Here is a 24,287-nt window from a genome sequence, read left to right as displayed (position 1 = left end):
CTTCTGTTAGTAGACCAAAGCTTAAATCTCAGGCCATAGCTGGTGGAAAGTAGGCCATCTCTACTCCAGTAACTTTGCAGTATTCTCTTCAATGAATTATACAGATATATTCACTGGTGTTTGCACTGGATGGAGCAATAATCCATACTGTCAGAGGATGGACTGGAACACTGGAAGGAACAGTTACCACATCTCGTTTGGGAAGGAAACTGGAACAAAACCAAGAGCTGTTCCTGGCTTCTCAGCTTCCACCAGCCACTTGAGGAAGTCAGGCTTTCTGGGTTCTGGATGTCGGGTTGCTTACCCATGTTAAGGTACTCTGGATATAAACGGTGTAAGAGCAAGTTTTTTGATTAGTCTAGGCAGGTTTTCATGCCCAGAGCTGTCATCAGGAGTATCATACTGGTTTATAATCTAATAACTTTTGGTTAAGGAGGGAATCAAGACTGTTTTAAATAAATGAAAGACCCATAGTCGTTTAGAGCTCTGATACTAATTCTTGTTATGACAGTGAGTCTGTAGGCAGACATCCCTAGAGAAGGGCCCAGACTCTGCTATGCTTGGGCACAGTGCAAGCGCCAAGACTTTTCTTGTCCAGAACAGCTTTCAAACAGTGAGTTTAGGAACATTGCTCCCATGCGAAGATTATTTGCTTATGGCTGTATGTAAAAACTCTTTGGACTATGGTATCGTCACTAGAACTACTCAAGGGAAGACTAATGGAACTATTAACAGCCCATACGGGACAGATCTGTGGAGATGGCAGTTTTGGAGCTACAGGCTTTTAGCAATTGCATGTACTACTTTCTTCCAGAGAAATGGATACATGAATATGCTTCAAAGAGATTAATGGACATTATAAAAGTTATTTGCTGCTACTCTTGAAACTACACACTTTCCCATCTCCGCTTGGAATCCTGATCTCACACAGCAGCTTAATCTTTTGATGTGCAGAACGGAAGTATGACCCTGCGGATTTCTTCGTGGTGTGATGGGAACTGAATATTTGACAAAGTGTAGTTGGTCTACAAGACTTTTCTGATAGCTATGAGATTTAACAGGTGGACCACGTCCATCTTCCATAGCTAGTTGCTTTTGGGGATGGGAGAGAAGCAGGCTTCGGTAGGCTTGTGATTGGATTAAGAACACTTTGGGAATATTTTCAGCTTTAAGAAGCGTTCTAGGATTACTTTTTCTTTAGCCCATCTGTCTGCAGTGTACTTTGCCACAGAAAATAATTCAGCTGTTTCCTCAGCAGAGTCCTTGCTCGTCCATGACTGCCTATGTTTGATCAGAGTAACTTTTCGCCTGATCACATTTCCTTATTTATCTATGGCCAGCTAAGAATTTATCAGGTATCAAGACAACGGGATGTATCTAGATAGCTAGTGCCACAAGTGTTGCAGCAATTATCTCTGCCCTCTTCAGCATTACACACGATAATGGAACTTTGTATTTCCTTCCAAGGGCTCTCTGGTGTTTGTCCACCCCCGAGCAGGGGAGGAGGCATGTGAGGAGGCAGTGGCAGGGGTGGCTCGCTCTCGGCCGAGGTCCGACACCGCCGGGGAGGTGAGGGGCCGGGGGAAATGCCGAAGCCGCCCATGGAGCCCAGGTGTGCGCGCGTTCTGTGGGGGACGCGCAGGCACCGGCGTCCTCCCCGGCCTTTGTGGCGATCGCCTGGTGCCACAGCGAAGGGGCGCCCAGCCGCGGCTTGCACGGGAGAGGACCGAGCACCGAAGGAGGGAGCAGGCGGCGTGGGACACGCTGCGTAAGGAGTTCGGGAAGACTTGCAGCCCGGTGGCGCTCACGGGAACAATGTCGGAGCAGGGCGCTTCCGAAGAGGTCGTTCCCCGTGCCCGTCACCGTCCCGGCAGGAAAGCTCCGACCCGCCGGCGGGTTACACCGCCCACATCTCACCGCGGCGGCCGCCGTCCCTGGAGGCGCCGAGCCCGCCGCAGCGTATGCCACCGGCGCGGCCCCGCGGCCGCAGTGGCAGCGCCTCCCCGACCGCCGCGGGGCCGCGCTCCCGCCGGCTGCCGCGGCCGGAGCACGGATGGTGCCCGGCGGGGGCGGCCCCGTCCCGTCCCGGCCCGGCCGCCTTTGTTCCGCTCGGCGGCGGGGCGCCCACGTGCAGCGACGGCCCCGCGCCCGCGCAGCCGGCCGCGGGGTGGGGGTGGGGGGCGGCCGGCCCTCCCCCACCGCGGCGCTGCGCGGGGGCAGCCGGGGAGCGCGGGCCGGGGCACCGGGACGCCGGCCTGGCCCTTTAAACCTGCCGCGGCGGCGGGGCCGGGCCGGTGCGGGCACGTGAGGCGGCCGCGGCGTGCTCTGCCGCCGCTGCCCCGGCTGCCGTACTGCTCATGTTTTATCTGGCCGGCCGCCAGCCCCCGGTCGCTGGGTTTTTCGGTTTTTTGCTCTGCCTCCTCCTCTTTTTTTTTTTTTTTTTTTTTTTTTAGCCCCCTCCCGGTTTTTCCACCCACGGTTAAAGGTGGTTTTTCTTTTCTTTTCCTTTTTTTTTTTTTTTTTTATATCATCCTAGTTTAGTTCGTGGGCAGGACTCACATAATAATATTTCCAGTCCCAGCAGCTCGCATCACAGACACGAACCCAGGACCGCCCCCCCCCCTTTTTTTTCCTTCTCAATCTCCCAAATCGTTTTATTATTATTATTTTTTAAATGATCGCTCTTTTTACCCGCTGCTCCCGCTGCTGCCGAAATCCCCGTCTTCCCAGGGTGCATGCTTCTGGCAAGATTGTGCAGTGTTCTCAGTCCATTTTCAGTGTGTCTTATCTTAATTTGTCCTGATCCGATCTAAGCGCGATAGCCACCACTTGCTTTCAATTTGTAGGATTTTTTCCCCTTCTTGGTTTGCTCCCGACTACCCTCGGGAGTATTTCCCCCTCTCCTTGCACTTCCAGAGTTGCCTTTTCTTCGTTTTTTGTTTTTTGTTTTTGTTTTTTTTTTTTTTTAACCTCCCCTCTTTTGAATTGCTTCATGCTACTAACCATTCTTAAATTGTAAGAGAGATTCATTCCCCCTCCTCTTCCACCACCACCAGCACCACTACCACCATCACCTCCTCCTCCTCCTCCTCCCCTTCTCTTCTCCTTTTTGGCAGCACCAGGACGTCCGGTGTGGTGGTGGCAGCGAGCAGCAAAAGCAGCAAGAGCTCGTTTTGATTCCCCCCCTTCCAAGGTGCTTTGGAGAGACTGGTTTAAAGCTGAGCAGCAGAAGTCACGATGAGTGCACAAGGTGAGGGACCCGGTCAGCCTTCCACTGCTGCCCAGGAGCAACCTGCAACCGCAGAGCCTCAGAAGAGAGGACGAGGCAGACCCAGGAAGCAACCACAAGTCAGTATCGTATAGATACGTAGAGCCGCAGATCTATGGTATTATAGGCATGTACATGTACGTATTATGCTGCAAGTGAAGGAGTCCTGGAGACGGGGCGGGGGGCTTTGTTGTGTGCTGCTGCCCGCCGAGGAGGTGCAGAGGCGTAGCGAGGGGCTTTGCCGGGCGCCCCGGCGGGGGGACCCCGGGGCCCGGGAGCGGCGGGGTGCTCCTGCGTGTGGCTGAGCCGCGGAGCCTCCTCGGGACTTTCACTATTGTGCAGGGAGCGAGCTGGGGCTTTTCAATGTAAATGGGGAACATGGAGCAGCGCGGCTCCGACCAACCAGCGCTCGCTGGGTCATTTCGAGCTGATTTTGAAATTGCGAAAGCGAGGAGCAGGGAACGGGGCTCTCCCGTCTCCCTCCTCTCTCAGCCCTTGCAATGTCTCAGTCTGCGTGTGCGTGTGTGTGTGCGTGTCGGGTCCCACCGGGGGCTGCTGCCGCCTCCGATCTTGACCAGCCCAGCCCCTGACTGCCCCTCGATCCTGGGGTTGGGGGGAGAGGAGGGTGTCTAGAAAGTCGCATAGGTTTTTTCGCCTTCCCCCCGCTACCCCCGCGTCCCCCCCTTCCCCACCTCCCCCCTCGCCCCCGTCATCCTATGCAGAGAGGTGCCCCCGTTGCCGATGGAGGTGGGGGAGGTAGCCGGAGGGGGCTTGCCCTGCCTTTGCAACACCTTTTGCCTTTGCTCCGGCGCTTTCCCAGGCAGGTCGCGGCGAGGGGGAGCTGGCCCCGGGTTTCGGCGGGGGGCGCGGAGCCCGGCTCCCTCCCATCCGCACCCGCAGCCTCCTCCCGGGCCCCGAAGGGGACGCGCTGGGCTCCTGTTTTTGACTTGCAAGACCAGAATCCGCGCTAAGGTTGCTAGATCCGTGCGTTATTTCCAGCCCCCATCCCTCCCTTCCCTTCCTCTCCCTAAGTGCCATTGTCGCATCGCCTGGAAATGCCGAGCCACGCTCAGCCCCCGCCGCCGGGCGAGGCGGCCCGGGAGCCCCCTGCAGCCCCTCCACCGGCGCCGCCGAGGGAGGATTACGCCCGCAGCTACGCGGGGGCAGCGCGGGGTCGTTCGCAGCCCTTTCCATGCCTTCCTCGGAAGTCACGGCTGGGAAGGAGGGCTGCCTGTGGAGCTCGTTTGAAAGCGAGCTTCCGCGGGCTTTAAAAATGTTTGCTCCCGTTCATTTAGCATCTGCCTACTGCCACCGGAGCCTGCGAGGGGCTGCGAAAACGCGGAGGGAGCTGAACAGCAGATCCCCGAGCGGGGGGGGGGGGGGGAAACGCCGCTGCTTTGCTCCCCTCACTCCCACCGATGTGCTCTTGCAAATTGCACAGAAAGTACTTTTTGGAAAGGCATAAAAGCGGAGCCCCTGGCTTTCCCGCTCTGCCCTCAGTGACACCCCACGGCAGCGGCTACGGGCTCTGCCCCCCGTCCCCCTTTACCCTCCGGGCTGCCCTCGCCCAGCCCCAGCAGCCGGCATCGGCCCTGCGAGCTTGCGCCGGGGCTGCCTTTTTCTCTCTCTCTCTCTCTTTTTTTTTTCTTTTTTTTTTTTTTTCTTCTCTTCCTCCTCCTTCTCCCATAGCGTTTGAATGTATGGAAGAGAAAGAAAAGTGCGTCTCCTTAAGCGTGCTCAGCCCAGCTGTGCAGTGCCTGCGGGGCTCGGCACCGAGCGCCGGAGCGGCTCGGGAGTCCCGTCGCCAACCTCCCCTTAACCTACCCGGGAATTAAAAAGCTGAAAGGTTTTAAGCTGGTTTAAGTTAACAAACTGCGTTTAATTAGTTTTACCCCATCCTGTAATCTGAATGAAATGTATAATATTTAAGACTAGAAGAGTTTTATAGTGTTTATGATTCACTGAATAAATATTTGGAATCCAAACTCTTAGTAACTCATACCCATTTTGAAGGACTGGTTATTTACTGTCAGGCAGAGGAGCTAGTTAAGAAAATAGCTAAAATAATCGGTGTTCCTGTCGAGTCGTTTTAGAGTTGGGGTTTTGTTTCGGATATTTACCTTTGTCGAGGTTTTTTGGCTTGCTAGTGCTCCATTTGAAGAAACTTTCACATTTGCATTTTAATACAAATCGATTATGTTTAGAATAGGTGTGAATATAATGTCTGTTACAGAACAACAGAAAAAAATCCCCCCAAAACGTTTGTGCCCTTGAGAGGAAACAGTCTAAACTTACTTTACGGTTTTCTACTAGTTAACTTCTTTCCTCAAAAAAGTTTGTGCTAGAAACTGCATATGATAATTATATCTTGCTATAATGAAATGCAATTGAAATTAAATGGGTAACTGTTGTTTTTTGAATAATCATTCCTGTATGAGGGAAATCATAACCATCTTTTAAAAATGTGTTTTCCGCTCTAACTTACATGCTAGAGTATGCAAAGTTTTCTACGCAATTACAAGGGGACTTAAACTGTTTTATTGCGCAAAGTATGTTTTTTTCTTTACCTCGAGCTGTTTAATTTTACATGTTGCTTTTTAAATATCGTGTTATTTATTTACACTGTTAATTCGTATGTTTTAAGTAACTTCTCAGTTACAGTCTATCCACCAGATCTTTTGGGTTAGTTGTAGCGTTGTAGCCTATTGCCACAATAGCATGTTTTCCTGTATTTAGGAACCAACTGGTGAACCATCTCCTAAAAGACCAAGAGGAAGACCCAAAGGAAGCAAAAACAAGAGTCCCTCTAAAGCAGCTCAGAAGGTGAGATTATTAAAGAGAGAGAGTTCCTAATGCTGTTTTTTCATCAACTGGTAGCAAAACAATCTAGTCACTTAGTCTGTGAACTGTGGGGTTGGAACTCTTAATAATGGAAGCTACATAAAGGATGTATTTTGCATTTTGAAGATCAGAATTAACAGGCTGCATGAAGACCCTAGGTGCAGAACCTATAAGGGCAGCTTGCTTTTTCAACAGCGTACAGATTAGTGAAATAATGCATTTGATGTATTACTGAGTTCTCCTGTATCTAGTCAGGAAAACAGTACTAAGGATATTATTCTCTCAATTAAGATTTTTGAAGGAGGAAGATTAATTTCTTGCTCACTTACAGTTGTTACTACTACAGACCATATCTGTATATTAAAGCTAAGTGTTTTGTCAAACATAGGTTAATTAGAAGTAAATCCAATTATGTGTTGATGGAAATAAGTGCATATATTGAAATTTACAGCTTTAGAATGTGATGGTAAAGTAAACTGAGTTACAGTAAAAGCCTACCATATCTTGTTTAGTGATCAGTTTCAAAGAGACTTTTACATGAAGTGCTATTAGTCTTCTGAACCACTAATTCTGCTTGGTGATGGGAGCAAACTTTTTTCTGGTGCTTGTGAATGCATTCAGCTATAGGAGAAGCTCCCTGAAGTCACTGCATTTAGTGCATGGACTTTACATCTCAAATACAACATGAAAATGTGACTTAATTTTCTTTGAATTGGGGAAAGCTCAGCATTTGAAAACTGTGCTGTCAAGGCAAATAGTACCTTTCTGTAGGAATTATTTTAGTGAAGGCAAATAGCTGTGTATGGGCTTGAAAACAAATATGGGAGTTTTGTTTATGTTGATGGTTACACAGCAGTTAGCACTAATTTACAGGTACAAAACTGGAAACAAAAGCTTACAAAATCTGGTAGTGAACTGTAGTGCTTAAGTGTATCAGTGTCTTTTAAGTAGATTTGTGACAAAATATGTGTGGAAGATATTTGTTGCCTCATCTAATTATGGTTCGATTTCTCAACGTGCCTATGCTACTGACCATGTTAAGTTTGATGGTTTTCAGCGTTGTGATTTACTGTAGCAATTACTGATAAATATGAAATCATTAGGGGTGACTGTAGTTTCATGTCTGTTTTGTTGTAAGTGTTTTCAATATTTGTTTGAGGGACATTTCCCAACTCTCTTTAAATTTAAAATTGTTTTTTACTTTATGAGCTGCAAAAAACCCAGTATATTCTTTCAAAAAGTTCATGAAATAGTAAAAAATGCTTTCCAGGTTAAGTGTTTAAAATATATCAAAGCCACTCTACAACCTAGTGAGCTTAAAATGTTGATTTTTTTTTTTCTTTAGATAGTAAAAATGTTCCTCAGATTCACTTTAAATAGTTTAAATTTCACTCTTCAAAAGAGAGAACACACTTTTTTATTATTCTAGCAAATCCAAATGTGAGCTTTAGTATTTTAAATATTACTCTTATGAGTGTTGGCTTTCCTAGGAGAAATATTTGTAATGAGATTAAATTTTAAGTAATTTGTAGAAATGTGTTTTAAAAAGATATTTCTAAAAGAAATATTAACATTATTTCATTTATGTGAGTGATTTGGAAATCAGTATAAATGGAAAATAACTTAAAAGCATTCATATATATGTAGGTGTATCAAATCAAGAGCTTTCCAGAGAATTCTGGTACATATAGTTGGGGTTTTTAAACCTTAATTTATGAACTAAGCAGTTTCATTGCAACGTTTTGATTTTCAGAATGCATCAAGTTACTGCTCTAAAGCAACCCCTTTTGGGTGTTGATAACGTGAAAAATTGACCAAAGACCACATATCATTTTTATAATTAAAATAAAAAACAAACCCCAAAACTTTTGAGGGGTATGCAATTACAAGTCTTACTTGTTTCTAGGTTTATAGGTAAAGTACATAAATGTTTGATAAATCCTCTAGAACATAAAGCACTTATAAAGCCTTACTAGTAGAAAGTCACTGAGGTCACATTTCAAATAAAGATTTTAGCCCTTTTTCAAAATTGATAATTAACCCTCTCTAAAATGGTTCAGCTTCTCACCAGGCATCTCAAAGTATCTTTTCATGTAAAATTAATTCCAATAGTTCTTCTAACAGTAATATGAATGGAAAGGGTTTGGCACTGTAAGAAAGTTTCATTTGGTGGTGAGGGTATCACCTCTTAAAAGAGTTGAGCTATATGTTTGATTTTGTGGTAAACATATTTAGACATATATATGCATACATATATTTATCTAAGGCTTTCTACAGCCTGTCTGGACTCTCAGAAAGAGAGCTGGCTAACTTAGCTTAAGCCCCTCTACATGTGAACCTGGGTACTATACACGCAACTGGAATTTGCTGGAATTTCTAAAGAATAGTGTGTGCCCTGTGTGTTTCAAAGAAAGCTCATTGAAATGTATTAGAGTGTTCACAACATGTAAGATAAACGTCGGCCAGGAGAACCCACCGAGCAGCCATGAGAAGGCACTCATGATTAATTGATTGGGTGTTCTCTTGCAAACCATTACACATCACAATTAAAAATGTATTGCACAAACCGGCAGCGAGTTAAAAATACTCCAGAACTGGGACTTTGTTTTGTTGCACTTCAAAAAGGACATACCCTTAAATCAGTTGAGGGACATTTTACCCTGGTATCATGGTTCTGTTGTGTATTTAATATTTCTTGGTTCATGGGAATTTTTTTAGTTTTTTTTATATTTATTTAATTTTTTTTAGCTTTCAGAGCTTGTGTTTGGTCTTAGTAAACTGGCCTTGGGGCATCTGAAAACAAACTGTACTTGTTAGGAAATTAGCAATGTGAAACTTGACAATGCATACAGAATGTTGCAAGACCAACTGGACAGCTAATAATGTGGCAATTACTCTAATTTTAGGTAATGCCCATTTTTTTAAAAGCCTTGCATATCACACATGCCTAACTTGTTATAAACTGGGCACAAAAGGTGAACTGCATTCTATAGAAAACCAAACCATTTCTCAATTGTTTAATTTTCACCAACAGAAGGAATACATGTTAGCAGATGAGAAGAGATAGGCACAAAAAGACTCTTAATTACCTTGTACTGAGTCCCCACAACTGGGCTGTTACATCTTTAAACAAGTAATTCTGTTATTCATTTAAAATACTTGTAAAAAGTGAGCAAAAAAGTGAAGATTTTTTTTTTCTAAAGAATAAGTAGTTTTGTGGGAAAATGCTAGTAGGGATGTGCCTTTCTAGTTTCCTGGGTGTTAAATGGTTGAGTTTTCTTTGCCAGGCTGAGCTGCGTTTCTAGCCCACCACGTTTCCCTTAAGCATTCAAGGGCTTTTCTTTGTTTAGCTCCTGTAGTTGGGCTTGACCAAAATACTGTATAGGCATAAATACTCCCGTTTGGAAGGAGGAAACAATAACTGTGAGGTTAAAAAAAGACGGAGTAATAGCTACTATGTGTTTGTCTCGAAATAAAATGGATATCCCAGGGATATCCAAAAGTAAACACTTTTTTAGTAAAATTCGTCTTCAGTTAAAATATTTTGAGGTTTGTTGTAGTTATTGATGCAGTGAAATTCACTGAAAATACCTCCAGAACTGGAAATATCATCCTCTGAAAACCAGAACTTGTGGTACCGTGTGCGACCACGCTTACTGCTGTCTCTAGATTACATGGCCAGAGTTTGGTATGTAGAAAGGCATGTCCCTGAGGTAAGCAGTCCAAAGGTAAAAAAAACCCAAAGCGCATGTGACCAGGACTCTGCCCTAAATTGGTTCATGAAAATCTATTTGGCTTCTCTATGCTTCATTCATTCTCACCAACACCAACCACCACAGGCTTAAAGGGAAAACAAGATCAGATTTACTAAGTGATCATAACATGGTTGTTGTAAGTAAAAAATAAAAGACCTCAAAATCAGGCGTTTTGAGCAAGATGGGAGAATCAGAAGACTTGACTCTGGTTTAGAATTAAAATGAGTAAAACACGACATGGGAAGTGTGGTATTTTTGTATCTAGCCAGTGCCTGTTTCTTTTAAGAGGTTTGTTGTTTGTTTTGGTTTTTCACAAAATAATTATTTTTTGGGAGACGGAAACATTACTGGGCAAGGTCTTTTGACATGGTTTGACAACAGTGATCTTCCTCCTGAGAACTCTCGATTATTTCACCCATCTTACACATGTTATCTGAAGTCTCCAACAGATCATTTTGCAAAGTGGATAGAGTTCTCCAAATTTGGATTCTGTTGCATTTGAGATCTTCCTTACAATAGATAGATGCCCAAAGAGCACTTTATAGCCATTCAATTATTTATACTTGCCTTGTCTTGTTAATTGCTTTTAGTCGTACAGCCTCTGTTTTTATCTGAGCAGGGCACATTTATGCAACAAGGAGGCAGAGATGATGGCCAGTCAAGCCCTACTGTTGCTGACAGCAACTGTTTGGAAGCAGGGTTTGATGACCCTGTGGTACAGGGTTTAGGGGAATTGCTGATCTGCCTGGGGACTGTTAGCTTGCTTTCAGATGGCAATGACTGGAATGGCTCTCACCTGGGACAAAAAAACCCACAACATTTCCCATATAGATCATGCACTTAAAAGCAAGTAAGTCTAGTTCTGTTCCTAAAATGTGACATAGCAAAAATAATGTATTCATACCACATTTCATAACTTTTCATGAAACATGTTTTGTGTTTGATAACATACCCAACCCTCCTTTAAGTTTGCTGATTTCATGTCTTAGTTATATGGAGCAAGATCATGCCTCATAGCGTAGCACCAAACGTTAAGGAAATCCTGAGCAAACACATCTCAGTTTCAAAAAGCGCTTTAGAGGACGAAGGCAGTAGTTTCCTTCCTGACTAAGCAGGTACCAGCTGCTGCATGTAGGGTGGCTGGGAACATGTGCATCTTGCTGCCCAGACGAGAATCTGTGTTACCTCTGGGTGGCTTGGGGCTCTCTCTGGATTTGTTTCTAGCTTCAACAGCAATGCTTCAATTAAAGCAAAGAGCCAACAGACTGGCATGTTTCTGATTATGCAAATACCTGTTTCAGAGGAAAGGCAATGCTTTGGCACTTACGTGTTCCTTTTCTTATTAATTACTTGAAAATTATATGGAGAAACATTGAATTACTTGTCTGATACGCAATAAAACCTTTCTTCAAGTGCTTTAATTAAAAGACAGTCTTGTGCTCTTGGAGAAAATATAGGCTGTGTTTGCAGAATGCAAACTGAAAAAAATGCAGAGGGAAAGAGGTGAAATATTTTGCTAAACTTCACATTTTTATCATCACCACTGGGCTGCTGCTACTCCTTTTGGTTGTTCCAGAAGTGTTTTGTCTTTCTCTTCAGTTGGAGTGGAGATAAAAATGTCCACTTTGGAGGTTCTTGTCATTAATTTTTTGCAGTTTAGTCTGTGAAACCTTCCTATTTACTTACAGAATCGCTCTGCAAAACATTGTCTCTGGCATGCCCCACTGTTTGCTCAGCTCACCTCTGGGAAAGATTTGCTTTTGATAAGAACTATGGAAATGTTTTTCTTCTAACATGAGGTGGAAATCATATACAGCAGGAATATAGTGCCTTTCAATCTGAAAGGTCCCCAAGCACTTGACAAACTGATATCCAAACTAGCCAGCAGGAACACTAGCCCCTTCTGACATGGACCTTCCTTGAGGGTAAAGCGCAACACTGTTCATGGCAAGCGGCCATACTGTGTGACAGTTTATGGAAGGAAGCAAAGATTAGTTATTCAAAGAAATCTCTCATGTTCTCTTTCCCATCAAACTAGATTATACGCTATAGTTAAACTTACAATTTGTGTCAGGTTTGTACGAACTTTAATTGTGAGATCAAAGCAGTTTTTGTTTCCAAAAAGTTAATTTTTTTTTCTTAAAGTTTTGGAAAAGGGGCTTTCCTTCAGATGTGGTAAAATACGGAAGAAAATAAATGGCATTTGTGCTTTGTTAACATGTCAGGTGTTGATTTGTTAAGAACAATTTAAACCAATCTTCTAAGATTTATGCCCAGCGTTTTGTGAAATAAACATAAATGCAGGGGGCTACAGCTTGTCAAAACTAAATCACATCTTTTTTTTTTTTTTGGCATCCTTCAGGTTATAAGGTATAAAGAAATGAACACTTTAAAAGGAAACAAAACTCTGAAAATAGACAGCTACAGGATATAGTAAATGCACTTTAACAAGTATTCTCATAAGAGGGTTTCACCTTACATGTAGCACTGGTATAAACAATTAAAGAGCGAGTTTACTCTTTTAACAAGTCTGAGTGATAATTTTGCCCTTCAGGAGTGTGAATTTTATTTTTCACAGCTTTCTTCTTGGTGAGATATTTGTTTCAAAGTAACTGCATTTCACTTGCAGGGCAGTTTTTTTTGTAGAGATTCCTCAGCTCAAGTTCTCTTTCAGAGGGATCCGATTTACACAGCATTAGGTTACAGTATATGTTACAGAGATTGACCAGCAAGTGATTTATTTAATGACACAGTTGATTTCTAAGGGAAAATCAAATACACATACAGTCAACTGGAAAAAAAGCAATTCATAGAAATGTGGGCACACGTTACAGAATGTGTGCTAGAAGTACTTCATTCTCAGGGACTTTGTATGTGGCAAGTCTTGCCCTTGCTAAAGCTCGTGGCAAAAACCTCGTTATTCTCAGTGGGGCAGGATTATTTACCTGATGAAGCATAGGGATGGGCAGAGCCTACCTAGAGAAGATAAGCTGCAATTTTCATTTTGAAGTCTCTAAGTATTTTAGTGTGGTGCACTAGTATTCACAATGTCATGCAGTGAATTAATGGAAGAGTGTAAATGAGCCCGTATTTCCTTTATGCTGAGCTCCAGGGCCAACTGATGGGCTTACATAAATATAGCTGTCACTTCTAGGGCACCTTCCATGCTGTTTCCTTAAACCTGAGAAGGGAACGAGCATTTTGGACCAGTGAAGGGCTTACTTAACAGCTTAAGGATGTGCTTTACCTGGAAAACTTCACATGAAGTAGAGAAGTTATTTCCCCAATGTGAACACACACATGTTCATAGTGATAGTCTGTCCAGTTTATGCCTATCATGCATAAACATCGTGAGACTAAAGGAAGGAACTGTGGCTGCTATAAACCGCTTTGTTCAGGCTTGAAGCAGGCTGTATTTCCCATTTGGTGTCACCAGGTAATTTCACAGCCAGCCTGTGAAAGGCTAGATTTGATGTTATTGGGGTTCTCAGATTCCCGAATTGCCATGTGCCCCCATCCCCAGCCTGCGTGCCTCGTGGCTGCCTGGGGCCAGGGCACCCCAGGCTGTACTGCGGGCACTGAGCAGCGGGGTGTGCATGGGCACCCCCCTCTGTGCCCTTGGACACAGTGTGGATCAGGTCTGGGGGCACCCTTGGGCACAGGCAAGTCATCCCCTGGCCATGCTAGCTAGGAAATGTCGGGAAAACCAACATAATCACATTCCACCAGAAAACCCACAGAAGAGGAGGGGGGCTTGGTGACACCCAAGAGATATAATTATAGCTAATGTTACAGGAAAGCGGTCCTACTTACCGAGGTTGTTAAATAATGCTGAGGTATGAAATATGTTGTGTTTCTTTTCCTTTTACAGAAAGCAGAAGCCATTGGTGAAAAGCGACCCAGAGGCCGGCCCAGAAAATGGGTAGGTATTTCACTTATAATCATTTGATTTATTTGCTGTGTTATAAAGTCCATTCTTTTAGAGAACAGTTATTTCTGCTTCATTTGTAAAAAAGAGCATCCATCTTCTGTGTCTGTTTGTTCTGGTGGATTGACTAAAGGGTTAAGATAGCAGAGAAGTTAACCACAGCTTCCTACCTTTAGACTCTGGTAGTTTGCTCAAGATACTTTACTATTAAATGTTTGCTGGGAGTGAATATTTATGTGTCTCTCAAAAGCATGGAAAGAGGCACGACTCTTCCTTCAAAAGAGAGTAACAATGAGATAACTTGTTCAGTAATTGAGTACCAAAGGTTAAAGGGGCACTATCAGGCATCAGAAGGTGATTAAGAGAGGTGATAACGTTCAGATGTAGTGTGCACAAGATAAAGTTTAAAAACCAAAAGGTCTTTGTCCTATATTGCCTAGAAACAGCATATTTTCCTTAAATCCAGTGAGAAAGCGCAAAAATGAACAGCTGGATACTTGCACTTAGAATTTAGTTTTTTCATTCTGGGCCATCCTCATGCCTTATGTAATTGTAGCGACTGGTAGTATGTTTCATTAAAAATTTCCTCTTTCCTTGGTTGTTTGGTCTGTAGATGTGGCTATCAGATGCATGTGTTTTGATTCTTTGGCCATAGAAAGATTTCAGTCTCAGATACTTGAAATTCTGTGTTCTCACTGGTGTTTACAGCGAATGAGAGTGCCTTGTGCACCTCTCCTCTGCATGTCTTTCACTTATGCATAGGCTTTCAAAATAAATGTGATGGGGACGTCACTTGGAAAACGTGATTGGGTATTAGAAGATATGAAGGTGTGGCTGTGTGCTCCATCAGAAGTTAACGTTTCTAATTTCCTTTTTCCAGTTCCCTTTCCCTTTATCCAGTCAACGTTTTTCTTTAAACTTTTTCAAATCCATCCCTCCCCATCTCAATTTTGCTGCCTTGTTTTTCTCTGCCTTCTCTTTCCTCTCTGCAGTCCTGTCATTTCCCCCCTCATTTTGTTCAGTTTGCATAGATGTTAACACAGTTGTAAGAGTATAGGCTTGCAAAAGCTCAAACAGCACCAGAAGGTACTTAAAACTACAGCTGAAGTTCTCCAGAGTACCAGCAGCTAAATGCAGGAGAGATGGCTTTAACATCCACCTTAAGAAATAGTTCTGTAGCGTTGTCTGGTGATAAAGTACCCCAGGATATTTCTTTGGAAACAACAGACTGTTACATACCAGATGTATTGCTTATGCCTGTATTTTTTAAGTCAGGCAGATTTCAGGTACATGAAGAGGCTCATTGGCATTAGGAAAAAGGTGCTGTATTGAAACGTACCTGTGCCGGTGACCTTCTTAGAGGCAGCTTGCAGAAGGCAAACACCAAGTGCAGTGAAACATGGATGGGTTACTGTCCACGTCCTCCCGTCCAGCTGGGACCTTGCATATGTGGGTGCCGAGTGTTGCTTGCTCGATCCTCACCTTGGGTGCAATCCCAGGGGAAGCAGCAGAAACAGGGGATTGATCTGAGTAATTTATAATGGGCAGGCCATCCCCACTGAATAAGGAATGTGTGACGATCGAACAGGGATGGTTGAAGAGCTCTGTGAAGAGGGAGGGTGCAGCAATCTGAAACAGCAGAAAGATTTTTCTCTCCCAAGCACTCATAGTCCAGAGACTAAGGCCAGTTTTCAGTGAAAAGGGCTAAATACTTTTGTGGCATCTTCTAGGATAGAATGTTTCCTTTTTATTTTGTATCTTTCTGGGGAAGAAAGAATAGGCAGTATCAGTGGAGCATGAAGTTTAGTATGAACTGTTTGTTGGATGAAGAATCTAATTTGCAGAAATGGGAATTACTGGTTATCTAGTGGGTGTATGCATTACTTTATTGTGAGACCAATACAACAGTTTCACTCTTTTTTTTTTTTTTTTGAAACTAAGGCATATTTTCAAACTCTATTACTTTGCTGTTGTGCTTGTTGAAAGCACAGTCTTTTTATTTGCTTGTTCTGACAATATGATTGCTTCTTGTGATTTTCAGAGATAACGCTTCTATCTGCAGCTTGCATTGAGTTAATTCTATAGACTGAGAATCAAATTGCCATTTCCCCCCCCTCTTTCTTCTCTCTTTCCAGTTTAAATTAGATTCATGGGTTCCTCCTCTGTGCATGATGAAATGGAGAGTAACGTTATATTTTGCTCCAGAAAGAAATGTGGTTAAATTATTATAAGCCATTGTGCTGACAACTATAAGCAAAGCTTATAGTTGGAACCAAGGGAGGATTCTGCCTAAGAGCAGATGACGCAGTGTCATCCTTTCTGTTTTGCCATCCAACATGTACTCAGAAAGTGTCCCTTTTTATCACCCAAACTTCATTTAAGTCCTTGGTGATTATTTTCTTTAATCCAGTTTATTTAAATGTCAAGCCTTAAAGATGTCAGTTAGTAAAAGTAAGGAGTGTGTGGGGTTTTTTTGTTTGGAGAGGACAGAATTCTATATGGCAGGTATTTTCTTAAGATTGTAACCCTTTTTTGCAAGTCTAGAGGTTCTGTGTCATATGTTGTTCATCAAATTGTAAAGTATTATTTCTGCTGTTTCCTTCAATATGTGCATGCAGAGACATACGAGCTAACAGACCACTGTAGAATTCCGGTAGCTGGTCTTTCTGCCGGTTCAAATTAAGTATTTAATGTTTGTGACTTGCAATGTATTTATTTTTATATTATTTTTTAGAAGAGAAGTAAATCTTTTTGACTAGTATAAAACTGGGAAGGGGGAGGGAGAGCCCAAGTGAAGAGGGCAAGAAGCACAGTTTATCACAAGCGTATGAGACATCCCGTGATCTTTTTAGTGCAATAACATGTACTTTGCAAAGTTGTCAAGCAAAAGAAGACCTTTGTCAGTTGAACAGATAGTAAAGATTGGCAAACTCTTCAGAAAATAAAATATTCAACTACATAGAGAAGCTTTCTAAATGTGGAGAGGTAATTGAATAAAAATCTTGAAGATAACAAGGTCAAGTAGGTGGGAAATTAACAAATTTGGAATTGGAAACACAGTGCCTGCTGCTGTAAAACTAATCTTCACTGGAAGCTGCTGCACGTGAGTGAAGCGTGTTGAAGGCTGTGAGTCCTGTTAACTGAGAGGGAGGTAAACCTCTTTGTGACCTTGGTACTCCATAATTTTAGAGGTTTTAATGCAGGAACATGTTCTAAGCTCTTTGGATGCATCTATATTAGTGTGTTAGGTCGCATCAGGAGTGTGCTTTGGAAGTGCATCTCCTAATTGTCCCCAAGTGCTGTTATGCATTGTGGAACTGTCCCAGAGCTCATGGGCAGGATTCCTTCCAAATGAAACAAAATTGGAAGATGTGCTGGAAGTGCAGTCTGGTAGGCATTCAACCGGTAGGACTAGGATAGAGTGATATAAAAACATCTTGAAAAGTGTGTGGTGTGGACCTTAGGTCCTCAGCACCAGCCTTTTTTCTCCTGCTGGTCCACATTGTCTGTGTATTGTAGACATGGCCTTTGATGCTTGAAAAAGGCAGATGAAGCACCCTGTTTTTTATTAGCAGAATTATTGTATGTAGCATAGGCATAAAGTCAAACTCTTAGCCATGGAGATTCAGATTCCCAGAAGTCAGTGGAAGGTTTGTCATTGACTTCATCAGTGCCAGGTTTTTGCCACTGAGACTTGACGCTGCTGCTCGTGGAATCAGCAACAGTTTTGCTGATGGCTTCACATAACCCTTTGTAAAGAGCTCACAGGCAAAGTTGTTTGTTTGTTTGTTTGTTTAATTTGTGTGTCTAGAAGTTGACTGAAAGGTAGAGCAGGAGACTGATTAATCAATTATCCTGCTGTTTGTTCCAAAGAACTGCATTGAAAACCCCTGGAACTTTCATGGACTTCTGGTGCTCTCAGGCATCAGTTTAATGGAGAAACCTAAAACCCAGTTCTGAAGTTGATGCTTAAAGGGTGTGTGTATATATATATATGTTATTTCCATTTGTTTTGTTATGTCTTTAGATGGAATTTTTTGGCATTGTCTGATTTCACCTCCACATTGCTTCACCTGAATGCCAAATTCACTGCAAGGCATGGCAGAATTACTCCAAAAACCCAAGGATCAATCCAGAGTCAATCCAGAGCTTTTTACAGCTTTGAGCAAGACTTTGATGGGGAGGAGAGGTGCCTGATGCCATGGCATGAAACTGTTTTAAAGGATGGAAAGACGCAGTTCTGGAAGTTGCATGTTTATAACAGTGGAAGAGAATGAGTGACTTCCCAAGCACAGGGTGCTTGTGAAGTGTGTGCAGCTCGTTGCTGATGCCCAAGTAACAACTGTGACTCAGAAACCTTTTCTCTCTTTCAAGAATTTTGTTTTCTGCTAGATAGTCTAGATAGCACATTTCAGGTTGGTAGAAGATAGAAGATAATCAGAAATGAACTTAATTTCCTTAATCAGGACCTTTATCTGATCTAATCATGATTCACTACACATTATAGTACTTTTGAAGCTCAGGTTTTCCTCTTTTTAATGAGGGCAAAGTTTCACTTTATACTAAAAGTCACTAAGCAATGCCAAACCACGTTTTAAAAAAACATTAATACCCACGTTTTTCTAATAACTTTTTTTTCAGATTATTTCCCACTGCAGTTTTGACGTAGATGTTAAACCTCAAACGTGGGATTTGTGAGATGTTTGTATGCTAGCAGTTCCAGAAGGCCTGTGTCAGAGAAAGGACTCCTAATGCTCATTCACTTGTAAGGCCTTGAAAACAAGGTTCTGAATTTTGAAGAAATACACATCAAAAGACCCTCCCCCTTCCTTGCCTCAGAAAACCCATCAACACTTTGAGGCTATTTCTTCCCTATAATGAGTTTTTGCAAACCGTTATCTAAGTAGAAGTTCCTAATGGGTAGTGCCATGCTCTGTGATGTGAAGCTGTTTAACTTATTTCTTATTTAGCGCAGTCATTTGTGTCTCATATGAAGTCATAGTCTAGGTCAAGGTGCTCTAAAGTCATGCAGCTTCTTAACTAGGTGATGGAGAGAGAAGGATGTTCTGAGATCATAGTCCATCCTGTGCTAAAAAAGGCTTTGTTATAGGTGTGGTGCATTCTCGTCTGGAGGCAGCAATCTTTTGACATTGGGAAAGACAACCTAGATGATAAAATAAGGCGCATATCTGACTTTTAGATAGCAAAAGCTATGTGTGAGAGAACTCCTCCTTTGATGCCATTGTGCTTCCCACTGCATCCCTAAGCTAGGCCAGAGATTCCATTGTTAAGAGAATGTAATTGTTTGAATGAATTAGTTCATGGTCCATTTGGAGCAAACCATGACTGAGGTAAAACTTAAGTCACATGTATTTGATGATAAATGAAAAAGGAAGTTGCTAATTATGCAATTATAGAAGATAGCACAGATAAAAATTCAATTTCTTGTACTTGGAAGAATAATGTAATTTCAGTTACTTTACATCTTAGCAACTTTTGACTGCAATATCTAAGGTGTTTCTGCTTCATGTGAGACACATCATGAAAATTTGCAAATTGCTGTTATTTTAATCTTCCAAATTACCTTACCTTCTTTGAGAAGATCGTAGATATTATTCTGTAATGTGGTAGCATAAAATACCCTATTTCACAAACATGTTTTACATCTGTGTGGGCAAGATGTCACCTGGGAGGGGTCATCATTTCAGTTGTCTAAAGATCTTGAGGGGGCTTTCATAATTACAAAATCCAGACTATTGACCTCTCTCCTTCAAGATTCCTAAAATTAAGAAGTGGATGAAGGACATGAATTGAAAGCCTTAAAAGCTTTATACCTATACATTTATAGGTTCAGATGATCTGTAAAAGAAATCATCTCTCAAAACCTGAAAATTTTGACAGAAGTAGTGATTGTTGAACTTTTCTCCTATGATTAACAGATATTTAATGCCTTTTTTTTTTCCCCACCAGTTTTTTTATTTTTTATCCTGGGAAAGGAAAAATCATCTTGCATGCTTGTACCATATGCATAAAAATTCACTAAAAATATGTTCTGCCTCACCTGTGTTCAAAGACATATGTGTCTTCATTTCTCTAGAAGCTTGTATAAGCAAACTGTCCTTCCTTGGAATCTCAGAGTCCGGTTCCTTGTTGGTACAAGTAGATGTGTCACCATTTATTTCAAGTGCAGGTCTTCCTATAGACCACAACAGAGAATTTAACCATGATACTTCATTCTAAAATACATTTTTATCACCAAAAGGATATTTCGCTCATTCTCTAATTCGTTTCCACTTCTGTTAAGGGATATTAAATGGTATCTAGTTTAGCCAAAAAATATTTTGACTTCAGCTGTCATTTTAGAATCCTTAAAGAAAAATCTTTTCTTCTGTTTGAGGTCCAAAGAGGAAATTTTACCAGGCAATGCAGAAAGTAAAACCACAGCATCTGTAGTAAAACATAAACTGATATTCTGAGCTGTTTCCTTGTTATGATCTCAGATGACGGGTGTTTGTTCAAGAATTGTAAAAGTTAGTTTTCCATTTGGCTCTAAATTTTGATTTTTATAAGCCTTATTGCCCATTTTACATATGAGGAAACTGAGTACTGACACTGGTTGTGGCATCATTAGGCACTTTTGCACCTGCGGTGTTTTAATTTTTGGTTTTGTTGCTAGCACAGTTACCAGCAATTGTGCATCCAACTACCTGATAGGGAAAACCTATCAGGTATTGAAAAGTATAGGCACTCATTCTTGCTGCTACAATTCCATTTGCACTGCTGAAATTGTTATGAGTGCAGAAAGAGAAGCTGGGCCTCACCTCCATTGAAAATGTACTCCACAAGGTTAATTGCCTTGCCCAAGGAAATCTGTAGAAGAGCCAGGAATAGAACTCAGATTTCCTGGCAGCCTGCCCCGTGCCTTCTGCTCAAGGCCATCCTCCTCCAGTAAAGCTTGCTTGCAAACAGGTTGGATGAGGGAAGGAAACATGCTTTTCAGTTCTGTGTCTTAAACCAATATATGGCTTTTACCTGTTTCTGTAAGCTCAGATCTGAGTGTCTCAGTATCTCTAGCGTATGTCTACCTGGTGGGCAATGAGTGGTAGGAGTAAGATGTTAAAAACGTCTGTGTATTCTCCCTGGAGGTATTTGAAAGATGTGTAGATGTGGTGTTTAGGTGCATGGTTTAGTGGTAGACTTTGCAGTGCTAAGTTAATGGTTGGCCTCCGTGATCGTAAAGGTCTTTTCCAACATAAAGGATTCTATGTTTCTGTATACAAGATGGAGTGGAGAGATTTGGGATCAGAAGGGATTTGAACCAAACCCAAGTATAAGTGTGAAAGATATTTGATGATTATTGGTGGTATTTTCTCATCTTTGTACCTTAAGTACATATAGAAGTCCAGTACTGATCCAGTAAACAACAAATGTAGTCATGAAACCAAGGTGCCTAGTTCCTTGAGCATTTTGAATGTGGTTATTCTGCTTTTCAGGACTAGACGACCTGAGCCATAGCTGCAGGACAGGGCCATCCCAGGTCACCCCATCCAGAGATGGTATTTCCATTCCCTGTTCTCTTGAAACGTATTGGTGCAGAGAGACTGAAAACCCATGTGTTAAAGCGTGATCCGGAACAGAAGATTCAGAGTCAAGACTTCTAGGCTTTTTTATAATTTCTGACTAATTGTGCAGCTTATTTAATGAAATTTAATTTAATTCTGCTTTGTACTGCCAGCCCCAGTAATGCAGTAGCCTTACAAGAAATTATGACTTTTTTTTTCTGCCAGTGATAGAAAAGGGCCATCTTATAAATGGCAGTCAGTCCCTGTGTGGGTGAATTTACTCCCCTCAATTAAGAGTTACAATAATAATTGAAGAGGAGTAATACTTTTGGCTTCATTCTGCATTCTTCACAGACCCAAGCAGGCAGTGTGGATGCCGAAGGAATGCAGGGTTGATCCTCTCCTGGAAGGGTTGGAGGGAGGCTAGTACTGTGATAATTAATATTTGGAGAGTGCTTTCAGGTGTTTCAATAAAAGTCATTACATGCTTTATGTGCAGGTATTGTTATTTCCTCTTCCTTAATCCTAGGACTAAGCCTCACTTCAAATTGCAGTTCAGTATTACATTCTAGGTACAAAGCTAGATTTTCAACCAGAAAGTGGGCTTCTTTCAGTAAACAGCTGCAAAATGTTCTCACCAGGAGGCGGCTTCTAATTCTGTAGCACACAACTCTGAGTGAGGAAAAATGTAATTTTTTTAATCAACAGTAGAGTACTTTATATGTAATTCAGTTAGCATGCTGCATTCTTCCTCTGTGTCTTGAATTTATTTTGTGATGGGGGCCACTTTGAAGTACAAAGGGAATGCAGTTCACCATGACGTTTACAGGTGTACCTGTTTTTCTATCCCAAGGCCTATCTGAGATATTCATCAGACTGCAAATGAAAGACAAAATAAAAATAGAGGGACAAGAACCTGAAATTTGAAAACTGTGATTTCACAGGCTGTACTGTTTAAAGAGTCGGATTGGGACATGGAGTTTAGTGGCTTAAAGATGCAGGAGTGACACTGCTGCTAAAAGAGGAAGAAATCTTTTTGGGTCCAAGACGATCCAGATATTTTCAGTCTTTGGGGGAACCGTGAAATGGGAAACACCGAGGCCTGGGAAGATGACAGGCTGAATAAGAAAGCTATATGTTGCAGAGCATGTAATCGTGGTGCTGAGGCCAATAATGCTCATAGTGTGCTGTTTGTTTTGCCATTCTCTGTTACTCCCTGTTCAGAATGATTCTGGTTGCACAGAAAATGCTCCTCAGCCTTGCCGTTATTGGTGGCTGTTGATGGGGTGTGATTTCCTTCTTTGCAACACAGCGAGGTAGGGAGGCTTCTTCTCTATTGTTTTGGTGTTGTAGTGATTTCTTTCTAGGAGGGGAATCTCTGCTGTGCAAGGGCAGCTGCTAGCCACCCTGAGCTGACAGGCAGGAGAAAAGGTAGGTTTGTTTCCTGAACACAGGCATCTCTGGGTTTCATCCTTTTTCTTTTGTAGCCTAATATTGCGCAAAATCCATACCACACAAGCTATATGCTGCCTCACTAGGATTTTAGGAGCCTGTCCTAGAAGGGAAAAGATGATGTAATCTGCCTGGCAACACCCATTCTTCTTTAGTCTTTATACAGTCAGTGGTGTGAGAGAGATCCCTTGGGCTGCAGAGAGAGATCCATTCACCTAGCTTATGTGCTCCCTGCTCTCCACAAGGTGATCCCCTGAGCCTACACTGAATGACCACATCTACCCCTCCACTCTGTGTATGGGAAACCAGAAATGTGGTGGTACCCCTCATGCTGTTCAGGACCAGTTTGCTTAGCCATCTCATAAGGATAGGTGCTTCGTGGAGGATGGCTGTAAGTCCATCTTTAGTGTCATAGCCTAATAACTAAAGCACTGAGAGACCCTAGGTACTGCTCAGCCAGGGATGAACCTGTGTGCCGAGAGAAGTGATGTGCCATAAGCTGCTCTGGGTGTCAAGTCTTTAGACCCCAGGCTGCTGTTCAGCGATGCATTTAAAAGTAGAGGGGCTGCATGGGAGAAGAAGAAAACAAGAGGAAGCCTGGCCTGGTGCTCTAGGCATCCATGTTAGGATCTGAGGTGACATCCCTAGGGCTACTTCTTGGCTGATTTCAAATGCAGACATTGGAGAATATAGCATGGAACTCCACTTCCATCTCAATTTGAGAATGGGCCTTAACTAATATTCAAACAATACCCTTTTCTTCCTTGTTTTTCTTCTGGAGCCTTTTCTCTGCATGGCATTTCAGGTTGAAGAGAAGGACTGGAGAATGCTTCTCATCCAGGAGAGCATAGAAGCTGGTGATTAGGATGCTTGTATAGGAGGTGTGGATTTAAATCTTCATCATGTTTACTAATGGGCAGACCCCCTGTGGCAACTCTCACTCCAAGATGCTAATGTACAAGTTGGGCACGAGCACTGTGATGGAGCTGGGCTCTGTCCTGATGTTAAAGTAGCTTTGAAGGTTTCTCCAGAGGGTGCAGCTGGATTTTGGGTGGCTGACAGCTGAAACTTGAAATGCAGTGAGGTGTTAGTTGGGAAGTAAGGCTTGCTACCTTAGATTAACAATTTTGAGTATGTTCAGCTAATTAAACTTCAGTCTGCAGAGAGCTTTAAGGTTGAGTAGGAAAATGCTAGGCAACTGGGGAACTTACAGACGACATAGGCAGTTGCGGAGAATAGTTGGATCAAATCCTACCCTAGAGCAATCTCCACACACATAAGACATTATTTGTGTGTTTTATAGTGTGGCTGCAAGAATTTTGCAGGCAACAGCTCGCTCTAATCTATTTGCATCTGATTTTAATTCTTTCTCTTCCCAGTTCAGATGATATTGTCTGTTATTATTGCAAGCATTGTAGAGTTTCAGAGGGTTTTTGGCGGTTCAGTAATATATCTGTGTGAGCTATTTCCATAGCAGTTTT

At 42.5% G+C, this 24,287-nt stretch overlaps 1 protein-coding gene across 6 annotated transcripts in view; it reads left to right on the top strand.

Moving 5' to 3' along the window:
* Positions 1-1,511: 1,511 nt before the first annotated feature.
* HMGA2 (high mobility group AT-hook 2) overlaps positions 1,512-24,287 on the top strand; it is a 123,054-nt gene continuing 100,278 nt past the window's right edge. The window contains exons 1-4 of one of the 6 annotated variants that reach the window (XM_056341191.1): positions 1,512-1,569; positions 3,117-3,348; positions 6,005-6,091; positions 13,736-13,786. In XM_056341191.1, coding sequence (XP_056197166.1) covers positions 3,238-3,348; positions 6,005-6,091; positions 13,736-13,786 — 249 coding nt within the window. In that variant the 5' untranslated portion in view covers positions 1,512-1,569; positions 3,117-3,237. The other 5 variants (XM_056341189.1, XM_056341190.1, XM_056341194.1 and 2 more) reach the window with 5 other exon arrangements.

The sequence above is a fragment of the Falco biarmicus genome, chromosome 5 (assembly GCF_023638135.1).
Source record: "Falco biarmicus isolate bFalBia1 chromosome 5, bFalBia1.pri, whole genome shotgun sequence".
Classification (NCBI taxonomy): domain Eukaryota; kingdom Metazoa; phylum Chordata; class Aves; order Falconiformes; family Falconidae; genus Falco; species Falco biarmicus.
The sequence above is the reverse complement of the archived record's forward strand: the minus strand, read 5'-3'. Positions and strand labels throughout refer to the sequence as shown.